The sequence below is a fragment of the Tachysurus vachellii genome, chromosome 3 (genome assembly GCF_030014155.1).
Source record: "Tachysurus vachellii isolate PV-2020 chromosome 3, HZAU_Pvac_v1, whole genome shotgun sequence".
Lineage (NCBI taxonomy): Eukaryota > Metazoa > Chordata > Actinopteri > Siluriformes > Bagridae > Tachysurus > Tachysurus vachellii.
Window position 1 is genome coordinate 15289005 of NC_083462.1, and position 14538 is coordinate 15303542.

Below are 14538 nucleotides of genomic sequence, written 5' to 3' on the forward strand. Positions count from 1 at the left end.
CAGAGCAGGTGATTTGCACCAGTGTACCTGTGAGAAAGAAATGGAGTGGTTCTGCTGGGATGAAGGTGAACATTTGTAAGATTTACGTCTGAAACCACTGGCTGTCATTCGCTAAATGAGCTGTGTGATAAAGAAGCCATCTTTAATGTCTCAACACTTTTGACACACACCTGTTATTATAATATTATAATAGTATAATGGTGCTGCCTAGAGTTGTCTCTTCAGGCTAGCCCGCTAATGCTAACCAGGCAGGAGGAGGAACAGCCAGGATCTGTGAGGCTCATGGGTTAATTTTGTCCTTTTATTTTGCTTAATAAGAAATAAACTAGTGAGAACATCACTGCTGATGTCTGGTTTCTGATTTCAAAGCATTTAGCAGTCACTGTAAATATGTTATTACTATTTGATGAGGATCAGGCAGAAACCATTTTGAATAGTAGATGCTAAGGTGTGAGGTGCCTCTAGTCTGTGTTTTACAGGGAAATCACTGGGTTTACTGGTTAGTTAAACTGATACAAATTAGTGTGTTTCAAAATCTGTATGAAACTATTTGGATTTTTAATGTGACATATTTCTTCACTTTGTTATGGTGTTCACCTTTAGGAAAAGCAAACAGATCAGTATGATGGGAGGTGTTTAACTTAGGTCACAGGCTGACAGGAGCTGTGTACAGACCTAGTCTCACTGACTCTCCCTTTAACAATAGACCAGACACAAGATACATCCTCCTGCTTTTGAACTCATCCACATGGGGCCAAGGGTAATAGGTAAGGCAGCTAAACTCACTCTGGGGGGTACACACACACACGTACACACACACACACACACACACACTCACACACACACACTCCCACAGACACACACACTCACACACACAAACTCCCACACACACACACTCCCACACACACACATTCACACATACATACACACACATACACGCACACACATACATACACACAGACATACACATACATACATACATACATACATACATACATACATACATACATACATACACACCCATACACATATATACACACAAACACACACACACATACATACACACACATACACACACATACACACACATATACATACACACACACATACACACGCACACACAAAAGCTTTTTTCTTACACTAAAGCACTTCACGTTCTGTGTCCCATGTGAATTTCTCTTATGAACTCATTGAGAGACGAATAGAGATCAGAGATTCAGCAACATCTTGCACATCCTAACAGGAAGAGTTCGGTGGGCTCAGGGTGTGTTTGCCCACCTGGTTGGGTGGCAGGTATCCCAGTGTGAGGGTGAGGAAACACACTTATTGTGGTGTGTTTGTATGCATGCATGCTGTGAGCTTGATGGAATTAGGAGGCTCTTGATTGTTTTCTCTGCATAGGTCCACAGCCTCCTGACCTTCTCTCAGCCCTTCTCACGCTTTCAGTTCAAAGAGAGGCAGACGTTTAAGAGAGGGGTGGGGAATGATCCCTCTCTTCCTGCTCTCCTCCACACGGTGTTAGACTGCTCATCCTTCTACACCTAATTTCTTAATGACCGGCCTGTAAGTGCCAACTTCTGCTTACTCACAGCTACTCTAATGTACACACACACACACTTACTGTACTTACACTGTGCATGTGAAAGATTGTGGATAAAGAAGTGACTGTAAACTCTCATCATGACACAGGTGATGTGTGAGCGCTGTAGCACTGAGTATACAAATTTGCATTTAATTAAAAAAAGACTAGTATTTCACCGGAAGTCAATAAAAGTGCTGTACATAAACACACTGGAGGATCTTTAGCTAAAATATCAGACGTATGTATCATTTGGAGACGTATGTCTCCAAATGACACGGCTGAGATCTAGTGACTGAAGCCAGACATAGTTTCTATCATTTTACATAACCGGCTTCTGTTGGGAAATCATTTTATTTTTTTCAAGTATTTTTTAAGACAGAAACAAAGATTCTCATAATTAGAAATATTAGTTAAATGATCCATGATCAATAAAATGATTTATCTAAATGATAAACGTTAACTTATAAAAGTTTAAATTCGGCAACACATCGACACCTATAAAGTTTTGGGATCAGCCGAGAATGGAAAGAGTTCAGAGGAACATGTAAGGGGTCTGAAGATGAAGGAACATCAGAAGAAAAGGTGCAATTACTTCTCCTTTCTTATGGAAATGCTAATGAAGTAGGCGATAGGGCCACAGACAATGGGGGCTACAGGCAGGTTAAGCGTCACCATGTAAACAGCTTCCTGCCAAGGAGCCATTTACTCCTCACTTTTACTGACTAACAAGCCTGCTTCACGATGACTACAAAGAGCTAGGATCCATCAAAGACCACCACAAGCACCAGTAGAACTGCCAGGCCTGAGCACAGCTTTCCCAGGACTTACAGAAAATCATGTAGCAGAGAGTCATGTGGTTCTCATGGTTCTGCTGTCTGTTTAAAGCTGTTCTTTAACTACAGGACTAGCACAGTTACATTAACCTTCAACGGAAGTCCTTCTTTAGTCTGATAACCATCACAGCATTTATTCTGAATAAGTGATCCAGATTAAAAACAAATCATCTACTTAGAGATACTGAGTGAATCTCGGTCAGAACTAAACCTTAACGTTGTTATTAGAATAGAGTTATTGTACATATTCACATGAGGAGTGAACACCTGCTCTGTTCTTGGGTTTTGTCTAAGATACAGTCGTTTCTGCATAATTAAGGTAACTAAATAATCTCCAACTATGTAAGTATATATGTATCAGAACACACACACACACACACACACACACATACACACACACACACACACACACAGATGAACTCAGAATCACACTTGTATGTGATAAAACTCCTGTATAAATCAGACGCCTGACTCATTTATCCAGTTTATCATTTCCATCTGCTCACTTCAGCTGATCGGGGCCTGGATTTATTTTCTCATTAGACACTGCGGTGTGAAATGTATCCTGCAGTTACCACAACAAATGTCCATCATGGAGGATTTACTGGGCACTATTTAATAATAATAATAATAATAATAATAATAATAATAATAATAATAATAATAATAATAATAATATGCTGTATAGATTTTTAATAAAGTTCTCAAATGGTGGCAATTTCAGGAGTGTGTTTTTTTTTTTAGCTTTCTGAGCTCCAGTGCTGTTTTCTTAGTACAAATATAATGTCTAATCCAACCTGTAGATGGCAGTAACTCAGATCAGGGGGTGGAGGTGGGGTGGAATCATGGACCTATGGCTGTGGTAAAAGATCCAGGAGTGGGCTGTATCCATTGTCCTTTAATGAGTGGCTTTGATCTGTACTGAGCATTTAGTGTTTGTACACCTGGACCACAGCAGTGCTGGTAGAAGCCTACAGGAAAAAGAGAGGGTGCTGTTGGGTAATTGGTGTGTGTGTGTGTGTGTGTGTGTGTGTGTGTGTGTGTGTGTGTGTGTGTGTGTGTGTGTGTGTGTGTGAGGGGGTTTAATTGATGGAGATGAAGACATGAGTCAGATCCAGCTCCATGCAGGTAACAGGCCCCGGTGAGCCCCAGCTCCTGGCGTGAGAATGCAGTAAACGGAGCCCTGGTTAAAGCCCTAGCTCTTTTGTTTGTCCTGTTTTTATGGTCATGGAACTTAATTGGGATCATAAGCACATAAACCTTCAGTATCATGGCCTGGATGAATTCGAGGCAGATGGGAATCGTGTCTGGGTTTTTAGGTTTAACATCCCAAAGTGATAGAAGTGATCCTGATCAACCTCAAGGTCATTTTACACCTGGGAGCAAGAAATGTTGATCTTAATATCACGTGTGTGTGTGTGTGTGTGTGTGTGTGTGTGTGTGTGTGTGTGTGTGTGTGTGTGTGTGTGTGAAGAGCACAAGATGATATGCATTTAGTTGCTTTTAGTGTGACACTGAAGTTGTCATACTGCAAGATATTTTATTTATTAATTAGTGAAACATTACAGGAGCATGAGGTTATAATTATTTTACCTCTACATCAGAACCCTGTGCCCTCTCTCTCTCTCTCTCTCTCTCTCTCTCTCTACCCCAAAACATAATCTCAATTAGCATAACACGTATTTGATCTGAATCTCCTCTTTCCATCTCATCACCTTCTGTTTCTGAATCCAGTCTGAAGGCACTTGTGCACTGCTGCTGCAACTGGTTGCTACAAGCTCTGTGTTTAATTGTGTTTTCTCACACACTGGTGACTGCTGTCTTCAGCTGTACATATTTGCACCACAAAACATGAAACCTACAGATGCACACAAACAGCTCACTAAGACAACGTTCAGGCTCGGGCAGCTGAGAGGACAAGAAGAGACTCATTAAACCGTTTGATGGAGTTTATATATACATATTATATTAGGTGTTAGTGTAGTGTTTTATTTGATATTCTCTATATTAAAAAATATTCAACAAGACGGAAAGACAAACATGTATTATTTGTATTGTTACAAGCTCTGACATCATATAATTTGATGATATTTTATTTCTTTCAGCAGTGTTTAGAGCACTGAAGAGGTCATGTCTCTCTCCTCTGACTCTACAGGATAAAGTTGATCATGGAGTCCTGTTCTATTTCATTAGCATCCCAAAGGTGCTGGCACTATTGTTGAGGACAGAAGCAGAGATGGGAGGGAGCAGGGAACAATTACTGACCCTGCAGATTCTTTTTATCCTTTTCAAAGCCCTGGTGATTAGGAGAGGAAAGTTTAGATTTCCTGAACTTGAAGTGGAAATGCAGCAGTGACAGACGCATCTCAGGGCTCAATCCACATCTGGTTAAGAGCAAGGGGAGCCTGTGTGTGTGTATGTGTGTGTGTGTGTGTGTGTGTGTGTGTGTGTGTGTGTGTGTGTGTGTGTGTGTGTGTGTGTGTGTGTGTGTGTGTGTGTGTGTGTGTGTGTGTGTGTGTGTGTTTAAGGGGAAGTAAGGAATTGAGATCCATCGGGTCTGATATGGACTACGCTCTTTTCCCTACGCTAAAGCAGCACAGTTGTTAAAATATAATTGTAGTGCAGTAGAAACACTATATAATAAAGACAAACAAGAAACAAAACCTGTGCATTAGTTTCAATAAAATCCTGTGTAGTGTGTAAATGATAAATCTTTTGTCTGAGCTTTTGGGTAAAGATGCTTGTGCTCTGTGTGTGTGTGTGTGTTTGTGTGTGTGTCCTCTTCCCAGGCCTGAGTCATCTCTCACTGTTTACTTATTTAGGACAGCGAGAAGTGGAAAATATGCATCCTCCCTTATAACCGTTTCTTTGTGGAGCACCAGGCCTCTGTAATATTTCTCACTGTGGTGAGAGAGTGCTTGTGCCAGGGCGAAGCAGCATCTCTTAACCCCATACACACCCAAAGTGAACATGCTCTCTCTTTCTCACCAAGAGCAGCTTGTCACGAGTAGTCAGTCCAGCCAACGTGAGGCTCATACAACCGAGTGGAAGTGAACAATGTGCCTAGAGGTTAATGTGTACAGTACACAACTCACTGGAGGGAAATATCTCTTGTTATTGTGTGTATCAAAAGCTTGAAATGATCTCAGGTTCCAAATTGATTTTCCAAAGATCAAGCTGGTTAGTAAGGAGTTACTTCATTATCCAGACTCTCAAACGTGTGTAAACTCCGCGATCAGCATTTTTTCTAGTACTTTATCATTATTAGCTCTTTTAATGATGAGTATCCTCAGCAGGTAAAGTTCAGGAAGTGACACAATTCTTGAATTGTTCTTGAAACACAAAGCACAAAAGATTGAATTGAATCCTTAGCATGGAAAAGTGTGAGGGAGCTCCTCTTGCCTTTACGGCCTTTGAGGAGTGCAGTATAAGGAAGTGGCTCAGTAAAGAAGTCACACTCCACAGAGCAGCTCTGAGACCTTGAGAGTGACAGACAGGAGTGAATAAGGATATAATGCACCTTGCTCCAGGAATATATAGTTATCTCCCACTAGTATTGAGCTATAGTGATCAAATCTGATTGACTGTCAGCTGTTATAGACATAATTAATAACATCTTGGTATGTGACATGCTTCAGGGCTACAGAATTAGTCCACTGTGATGTGTGACTGTAAGTATGGAGCAGGACTCGTGTCAGTGGAAGATCTGCAGATGGGGGCTGGTTAAAGAGTTTCACTCCCAAGCAATCCACACTTCACCAAGTACAGAAGCACAGAGTCAAACACAAAGGAGTTCACACATGTGTATTTGGGACAACAAAAGATTAACATCACTTGCAAATATACAACAGACTGATAAGGCTGCTTCCAATGGGGTGTCTTCCTTTTTCTGTTTTTAAGAAAGATCATCCTTTAAGCCTACGAATATCAAGAAAACTAAATCGAGGGTGGATTTTAAGGCGATTGATCTGGGGTCTTGAAATACAAAAAAGAAAGCTGAAAAATTGAAAAAATAAAAAACGTCCCTGATGTTCAGACTGAAGATTAAACACATGGATCTTTGCTTAAGTCTGTAGTCTATTGATTTAGTTTGCTTGTGTATATATATATATATATATATATATATATATATATATATATTTCTAATTTCTATACTATCCCAGTGTTAGACCCATCTGTTTGAATTGAATTGAAACCCAATTACAAACCATTATGAAAAGAGGAATGTTTTTTTTTTAAAGAAGAAAACTTATGATTTTATCTCACTGTTAAGCTGTAAGACTTGTTCATGAGAAAGGCAGAGCCACCAATCATGAACTAACCACATGTCAGTTTATATACTGTGATAATAATAATCATTATACATATATCCGTTATATATATATATATATATATATATATATATATATATATATATATATATATATATATATATATATATATATGTGTGTGTGTGTGTGTGTGTGTTTGTAAATAAATATATACAAATAAGCTCGTAAACATTTAGGCCATTGTTAAGAATCGGGGGCGTGGTCTCTGTGATTACGCCCCGCCCACTGGAACAGCATGCGGTCTCCGGTGGCCTTTTAAATTGCGCTTCAGTGCGTAAATAAAGCAGAAGTTCGCTGTCAAAGCGCCGGGATTCGAGCTCAGTACCGTGGTGCAGGCACTTATTACAAAGCAGAGCCGGGTTTTTTTTTTGGTGCAGTTGGTGTATTTGCTTGTGTTGTTTGACCTACAATAAGACTATGAGTTGTTCCACTCCCGACCAGAGACTGGAGCATCTCCTGAGCGCAGTGGAGAACGAGTTTCACAAAGGGACTGAGAAAGGAGACACGTCCGAGAGGGACATTAAACTCACCCTGGAGGATGCAGAGCTGTGGAGCAAATTTAAAGAGTTAACTAATGAAATGATTGTCACAAAAACTGGAAGGTCAGTGCAACTTTTGTTCCTCAGAGCAAACCAACATGTGTTAAGATGTGAACCTTAACTTTAGATTTGTGTTATTAACCTTAGCCTAGTATTATAAAAACTAACTGACTCACAAAAAGAGAACATTCTTAGTGTTTGTGAAGTTAAAGTTGTTATTTGGTGTTGGAGTGACGATAAAGTTCCCTTGTGCTCAGAGGTCAGTGCTGGAGTTCAGGAATAAACTTGGTGCGCTTGGAATGAGTGTCGGTGTGTGTTTTTGTTGTGTTTCCAGACGGATGTTCCCTGTTCTGAGGGCTAGTGTTAGTGGCCTGGACCCCAACGCTATGTATTCGGTGCTGCTGGACTTTGTGGCTGCAGATAATAATCGCTGGAAGTACGTTAATGGAGAGTGGGTACCGGGTGGAAAGCCTGAGCCTCAGAGCCCCAGCTGTGTGTACATCCACCCAGATTCACCCAACTTTGGAGCCCACTGGATGAAAGCACCTGTCTCCTTCAGCAAAGTCAAACTGTCCAACAAACTCAACGGAGGAGGACAGGTGAGGCCCAGCCCCAGTTCCCTTTTTAAAGGCGGCTTGGTGATTCATTTAATTGACTTGTGATACTTGACCCTGTGATATCCTCATATTTGTTTTATCATAGCTACATGACCTTACATTTGAGTCTCCCCACCTTTCTGTAGATCATGTTGAACTCTCTGCACAAGTATGAGCCGAGGATCCACATCGTGAAGGTGGGCGGCATCCAGAAAATGATCAGCAGCCAGTCTTTCCCAGAGACTCAGTTCATAGCAGTGACTGCCTACCAAAATGAAGAGGTATGGAGCACAACCCTAGTTTTCCTAGCTAAAGAAATTTTCCTCTGTGCTGCTTATTCCTTGTTTCTTAATGCATCGTTGTTTCCTTCTTCAGATTACAGCACTGAAGATAAAACACAACCCGTTTGCTAAGGCCTTCCTGGATGCTAAAGAGAGGTGTGTATATTAAAGCGAGATGAGCTGTAACTCTTAATAACTGTAGTACTCAAATATGACATGAAAATAGAACTCCTCATTTAGTATTTTTCTTCACGCTCTCAGGAGTGACCACCGGGAGGCCCAAGATCAAAGCAGTGACAATCAGCAGTCTGGCTACTCACAGAGTAAGTACTCTTATCAGTAATACACCCAAATCTACTCAGTACAAGAATTCCTCATGACTTAACTTTCTTCCCTTACAGTTGGTGGCTGGTTTTTGCCCAGTAATGGCCCTATCTGTCCCAGCAATAGCCCACCACAGTTCACTCAGTCGCCAGGTCACTCCTCCAGCTCTTATTGCGAGCGCTATTCCAGCCTGCGGAGCCACCGAGCATCTCCTTACCCAAGCCACTACACTCATCGCAGCACTAACAATAGTAAGGCACTTCATTTTTTGTGCTTTGTTTATTCATACCCTATAAAGTAAAGTGAATGAGTTTCAGTACTAAAGAGAGTAATGGTCAGTTTAAGGTTTTCTGTGGTTTAAAGTTCTAGATGTGATTATAATTTCTCTGGATGAGGTGCTGACTATCTTTTATGATACTTCTAGACAATTACATGGACAGCTCTTCAGGGAGTATTCCAGCCCATGATAATTGGTCAACCTTGCAAATCCCTAATTCTAGTGGAATGGGCACGCTCGCTCATACCACCAACACCACCTCCAACACAAGGTCAGTCCACAAATACAGACTTCCACTTTTTAGACTCATTTTAATCGCATAACTTTTACTTAGTGATCAGCTAAGACCTGTATCCTCTTGTGTGTTCACAGCCAGTACCCCAGCTTATGGTCTGTGGCAGGGACAGCCCTCACACCTTCTGGCTCGGCCTCAGGCTCCATTGCTGGTGGTCTGACCTCTCAGTTCCTGCGAGGTTCCTCCGTGTCTTATTCAGGTCTGACCTCCTCTCTACCTGTCTCTTCTCCATCGTCCATGTACGATCCAAGCATGACTGAGGCGGGAGTGGCCGATGCCCAGTTTGAGACCTCCATTGCCAGACTTACAGCTTCCTGGGCACCTGTAGCACAGAGCTACTGAGAACTGACTGGGGCTCAAGAGATTTGCTCTTGATGTTCTAGAGATAGGATAATCAGCCTGGATCGGAGATTAAGATCTCTGAATGGTGATCAATGGGTTGTTCTAATGCATGTTAGAAGATCCATAAGAGAGATGTTTTGCAGTTTGGGGAAATTCCTTTCTCATTTTAGAAAGCTAAAATAAACACATGACCCATATATATTGTTCTTGAAAACGGTAATTATTTTATAGAGATAATAGAAACTTTACTGTCATTTGGGACCAACAATGGAGCTCCTGGAACTATAAGATATTAATAAGACCAAATGTTGTTGACTGAATAAATGTAAATGTCTGTAAATAAATGTAAGTTAATGTCAATGATCATGGTTGGTCATATAGAAAATCTAAAATATTCAGAAAGTGTTGATGTGCTTGTGACAAAGACAGAAACGTGTCTTGTGTCCTTTCTGCTAATATACAATGGGATGTCCTTGCACGCAGAAGTGCCTTGTACATACCTATCTGTTTGTACTTGTTTGCTGTAAGATTTATTTATGTCTTTTTAATATTAAATTAATTTTTTGTTTTCTCTAAAATATCTGGCTCTTCATTTTTGCTTTTTCTACACAACTCTAAATATGTCCACACACACACACGTCAATAAACACAATGCAGTTCTTAAATCATGAACTGGCCCTGTGTGAAAAAGTAACTGCAGCCTTAGAATTACAAATGTAACCGACAATTCATTGCGTATCCCAGTTTACATCGCTATCTGTATGTACACTGTGTATTATCTTGGTTACTTATATATATAAAAACTATATACATCATCTATCCAATTAGATTAAACACACCAATGATGTTCATTCAGCTTTCCAGCACTGTGAAGTGTGAAGTTACTGAAAGGTCTCCTACACTAGTGAAGTGGATTCTGGAAGAGAGGCTTCCAAAGCCGTGTTTAAGTCTCCATACCTGCGTGGAGCTACAGTGGGAGTCCCAGATCTGCTCTTCTTACCAGTATTCCTGCAAGAGCACACTGACACTGGTCCAGGAAACACAAGAAACTTCAAGCCTTGCACACATCAGATTAGGACTCACCTTTATGACCCTCAAAACTGTAATGTTCTGCTGTCCGATGAGTCAAAAGTGGAACATTCTGGAAGACGGCGTAAAGCAAACATGCATTCCTCAATAAGAACGTTGTGCTAATATAATGGTAGTGTGACAGCATTGTGATGTTTTGCTGCTTCATGGCCTGGATGACTTCATGACCATACCTGACAAAAGAGTCAGTGATTTGAAGCATGTAGCTTGGCTCTGAAGCCCAAATGACTCTTTTGGAGAAGCTGAGTTTGATGAAATGTTTTGAGTTGAACCCCAATAAGTCGATGAGTCTATAGAAGATTCATTCATATATTCATTCGTTGTATCATTTATATCACAAAAACTAAGTAGTTGTTTTTTACTTTTATGTCAGATTATACAATTATTACCAATTATAAGTGCAACTGCAAATATTTTAACATATGTCCGAAAAAAGTATTTTAGCTGTTTTTTGATAACGATGTTAAATTATACACCTTCAGAATTCTCAATATTTCCTTATCATCATTCCTACTATTATATTTGAGTTTTACATTTCTCTAGAAATACAGGTTTGTTTACGTGCTGAAATCCAGAAAAGGGACTGTGGCTTTCTGTGTGCACAAAATCAGCACTAAGACATTACGGTGTCGAGTGAAATCTGTTTGATGTGAAGAAGCGACGTTGCAGGTAGTACAGAATGCTGGATTGCAGGCAGCTCCAAGCCTTACACGACAGGCTTTTTTCTAACTATCACACCACTTTGTTAGAATTTACAGCTCAGTGTCATTCTGGAAAAAAAATGATATATTAATCTTCATCAAATAGCATCAAAGATCAAAAGTAAAAGTAAAGAACAACACAGACTTTAATTTACTAACGCTTTAGAATTTTAATATCAATGATGCTTATTGAGCCTTTTTTCTTTTACACACACACACACACACACATATACACACACACTATGCATGAGAGAGAGAGAGAGAGAGAGAGAGAGAGAGAGAGAGAGAGAGAGAGAGAGAGAGAGAGAGTAAAATAATCTCAAAGAAAGAGTAAAATAATCTCCAAGACCCTGAGACATTAGACAGGTGTTTAAAGAACCTTTAATTACTGCTGATGTTCTGAATTACAGTGAAGTGTGTAATGAACATTAGAGCATAGGGTAGAGCTCGGGTTTAAGGCATTCTCTAAGTTTCCATGTTGCAGTAGTGGTTGTGAGGGACGGTGCTGTCAGTGCTTCAGTGGATACTGCTCAGAGTCTGTGATTGAGGAGTCCACACAAGGGTGCAAATGAAGCCCACAGGGTTGAAGAGCCACAGGCAAACAGAGCTGAAGGAACATGACAGACATCTGGGACGGGGAAGCTGTGTGAACAGGAGGTCTCCCTGGAAAAAAAAGCAGAACAAAAACGACTAAAGTACATTAAATATCAGAAAATTACTTTTGATACTTAAGTACAGTATCTATCAGATACTTTAAGACTTTTACTTGAGTAATATTCTAAAAGTTAACTTTCACTTCTACCAAAGTCTTTTTCTAGTACGATACTTGTACTTTTACTCAAGTATTGCTTTCTAATACTTTATACAACACGACACAACATATGAGGAAGAAACCTTGAGAGGAACCAGAGTCAGAAGTGAACCTCATTCTCATCTGGGTGACACTGTATAGGGTTCAGCTCTGGGAGGTCTGTGTTCCTAATCACACAGAATATCACCATTATTCGTAACATAAACACTGAAGAAGTACTATGGAGTCAGTAGGAAGTCTAAAAACTCATCCTCTACCTTCTTTAAGCAGGTCAAACACTCCCAACTGGAATTTGATGCACATCTACAAAAAGAAATCTGAAAATTCCCTTCTGAAACCTGAGGCCCGAAGAGATACATGTACCTGAAATGGACTAATGACTTAATCTTTCAAATATGGAATTGAAATGGCTTTTCAAATCTGATGAGAAGGGAATAAAAACAATTACTAATAAGATCGCAGAACATTATTTGTCCCCTTCTAATATTTCATTACCAAGAGGATAGATTGTTACATGCTGGCTATAACTTATCCTAAACAGGGGTACAGGGAGCCTAGAGCCTGTCCCTAGGAACTTGGAGTACAAGAATGGGGTACCGTGTGCACAGCAGGGCACAATCACACACACTCAATATAGAGATAGCAATCAGCCATGAGGGACCAGAGCACCCAGAGGAAACCCCTGTGGCATGGAAAGTACCCTTAACCTGGGAGGCAAACAAGCGAACTGCTAAACCACTTTCCTTAACCATTTCACTACAACTTTTAAGTTGTTGTTGTTGGTCTGTCGGCTGAATCTAAACATTACATTACGTGATCGATATATTTCATTTAGCACAGGTCTTAAGCCGCATGCCCTTCCGCAACCCTTCCATTTTATCCAGGCTTGAGACCAGTACTAAGTGTTAACTCTTTTAGTGCAGGACTAGATCCCTGCCTAGGAATCAAACTCGGGTCGCGGCAAGTAATTATGATATCACAATATGGTAGCATATGCAACATCTCCTAGCTTCAGTCTGTAGTGGAACTCAATATGGACTACTGCTTTGTCATGTTATGTGTTCTGAGACACTGAGCTGCATTTCTGCTCATCACAGGGGTAAAGATTGGTGAATTTATTTACTGTACACTTCCTGTTTGGTCAGAGCAGTTGTGATTATATGTTTGGTCCCAATTTTGAGATTTTTTAAATAACACTTGTATCTGTATAATTGTAACCTGATGTGTTTTGTTGAGTTGGAAATGTTTATGCTACAAAATGTTAACTCCAAAGACACAGTGGGGAACATTTTTTTTTTTTAGTAAAATCTATTAGTTTCTAAAATTGGGTGGTGCAAATTGAGTAGTCTTCTCTAAAACGGTCTACGATGGAGTGATTGGAAATCCACTCAGTCAGGATATAGTCCTGGGTTGCTGAATCATGTTGCTCAGTGTAAAATTGTAGATGCTTGGTAGACAGTACAGGTTATAAAGTTTTTTGTGGTGGCAGAGACACAGCTCCAGCTAGACACAGTGATGACTGTTTGATCATCTGCACCATTTCAGCTACGCTCGTATGAACCCCGGGTGATTTATTGAACCTCGTTGCCAAAAACAAGTCGTCAAGTCTGGTTCGGCCCATCACTGAGGAGCACTCTGTTTACCGATCTTTCACGCTCCTCCCATGTCCACACACACAAACCTACCTTGCCCTCTGATGTCTGTGTGCTTTCGTTAATGAAGAAATTCTCATACCTGGGTGAGACATTGCTCTCAGCTGAGGAAACCATGCCTTGTGCTCACTCTGGCCAGCTCATCATGGGGGCCGTGGACTGTACAAGCAGATACTACAACAGGCCCAAACTGGAACCATAAACACCAATACTATTAGCAACAAACTAGTTTTTTTTTTCATTTTCCCAGAATCAAATATGGATCAAGGAACATAAAAATCAAGGAACATCAGTAGAACCCTGACGTGCTAGAAAGACCATTTCTGCTCTATAGTCACAGGGGTTTGAGGTGTGGAGCCGAGATCATTCTCAAAGTTAAATCGATGATTTTGAATCGAAAGAAATTTAAAAGTGGGACATAACTGAAGATTAATGGCAAAGTAACAATTTATTATCAGGTTTATTAGTAGTAAGTGTGATATTACTTTTTTTTTGTTAGTTATTTTCGTGTTATTAATCATGTCATGACAAGACTTCAGACAGTAACGTAAGCTGTTATAAGACCTCTAAGGATGAATCCTTATCCCAGTATCATTGGCAAGATCAGATTAAACCAAAACAACTCAGTCCAACAGCTCCCTCTAGTGAGCACCGAGTGACATGCACAGTGACAGGACTGGGTGTGTTCATTTTCTTACCTTGGGTTGATTGGTTTATCTGATTTGACCATCACAATTTAAGAATAATTTCTCAAACACAGTAAAGCGATATTTAGATGCTGTAAGAGTGAGGAGGTCTGGGGTTCAGTCAGTGTTCAGTGGGGTTGAGTCAGAGTCAGGGCTCTGTGCAGGACACTCGAGATCTTCACTCCAGCATTAACACACA

The 14538-nt window shown here is 40.3% G+C and overlaps 1 protein-coding gene across 1 annotated transcript; it reads left to right on the forward strand.

The window, feature by feature from the left end:
- The first annotated feature begins 7028 nt into the window (after window positions 1-7028).
- Window positions 7029-9812, forward strand: tbxta (T-box transcription factor Ta). The gene is made up of 8 exons (XM_060864930.1): window positions 7029-7348; window positions 7620-7884; window positions 8028-8162; window positions 8257-8318; window positions 8424-8485; window positions 8564-8737; window positions 8911-9034; window positions 9136-9812. Exons 1-8 carry the CDS (start codon window positions 7164-7166, stop codon window positions 9398-9400), a joined length of 1272 nt encoding a protein of 423 aa, XP_060720913.1. The 5' UTR covers window positions 7029-7163; the 3' UTR covers window positions 9401-9812.
- The last annotated feature ends 4726 nt before the right edge of the window (window positions 9813-14538 follow it).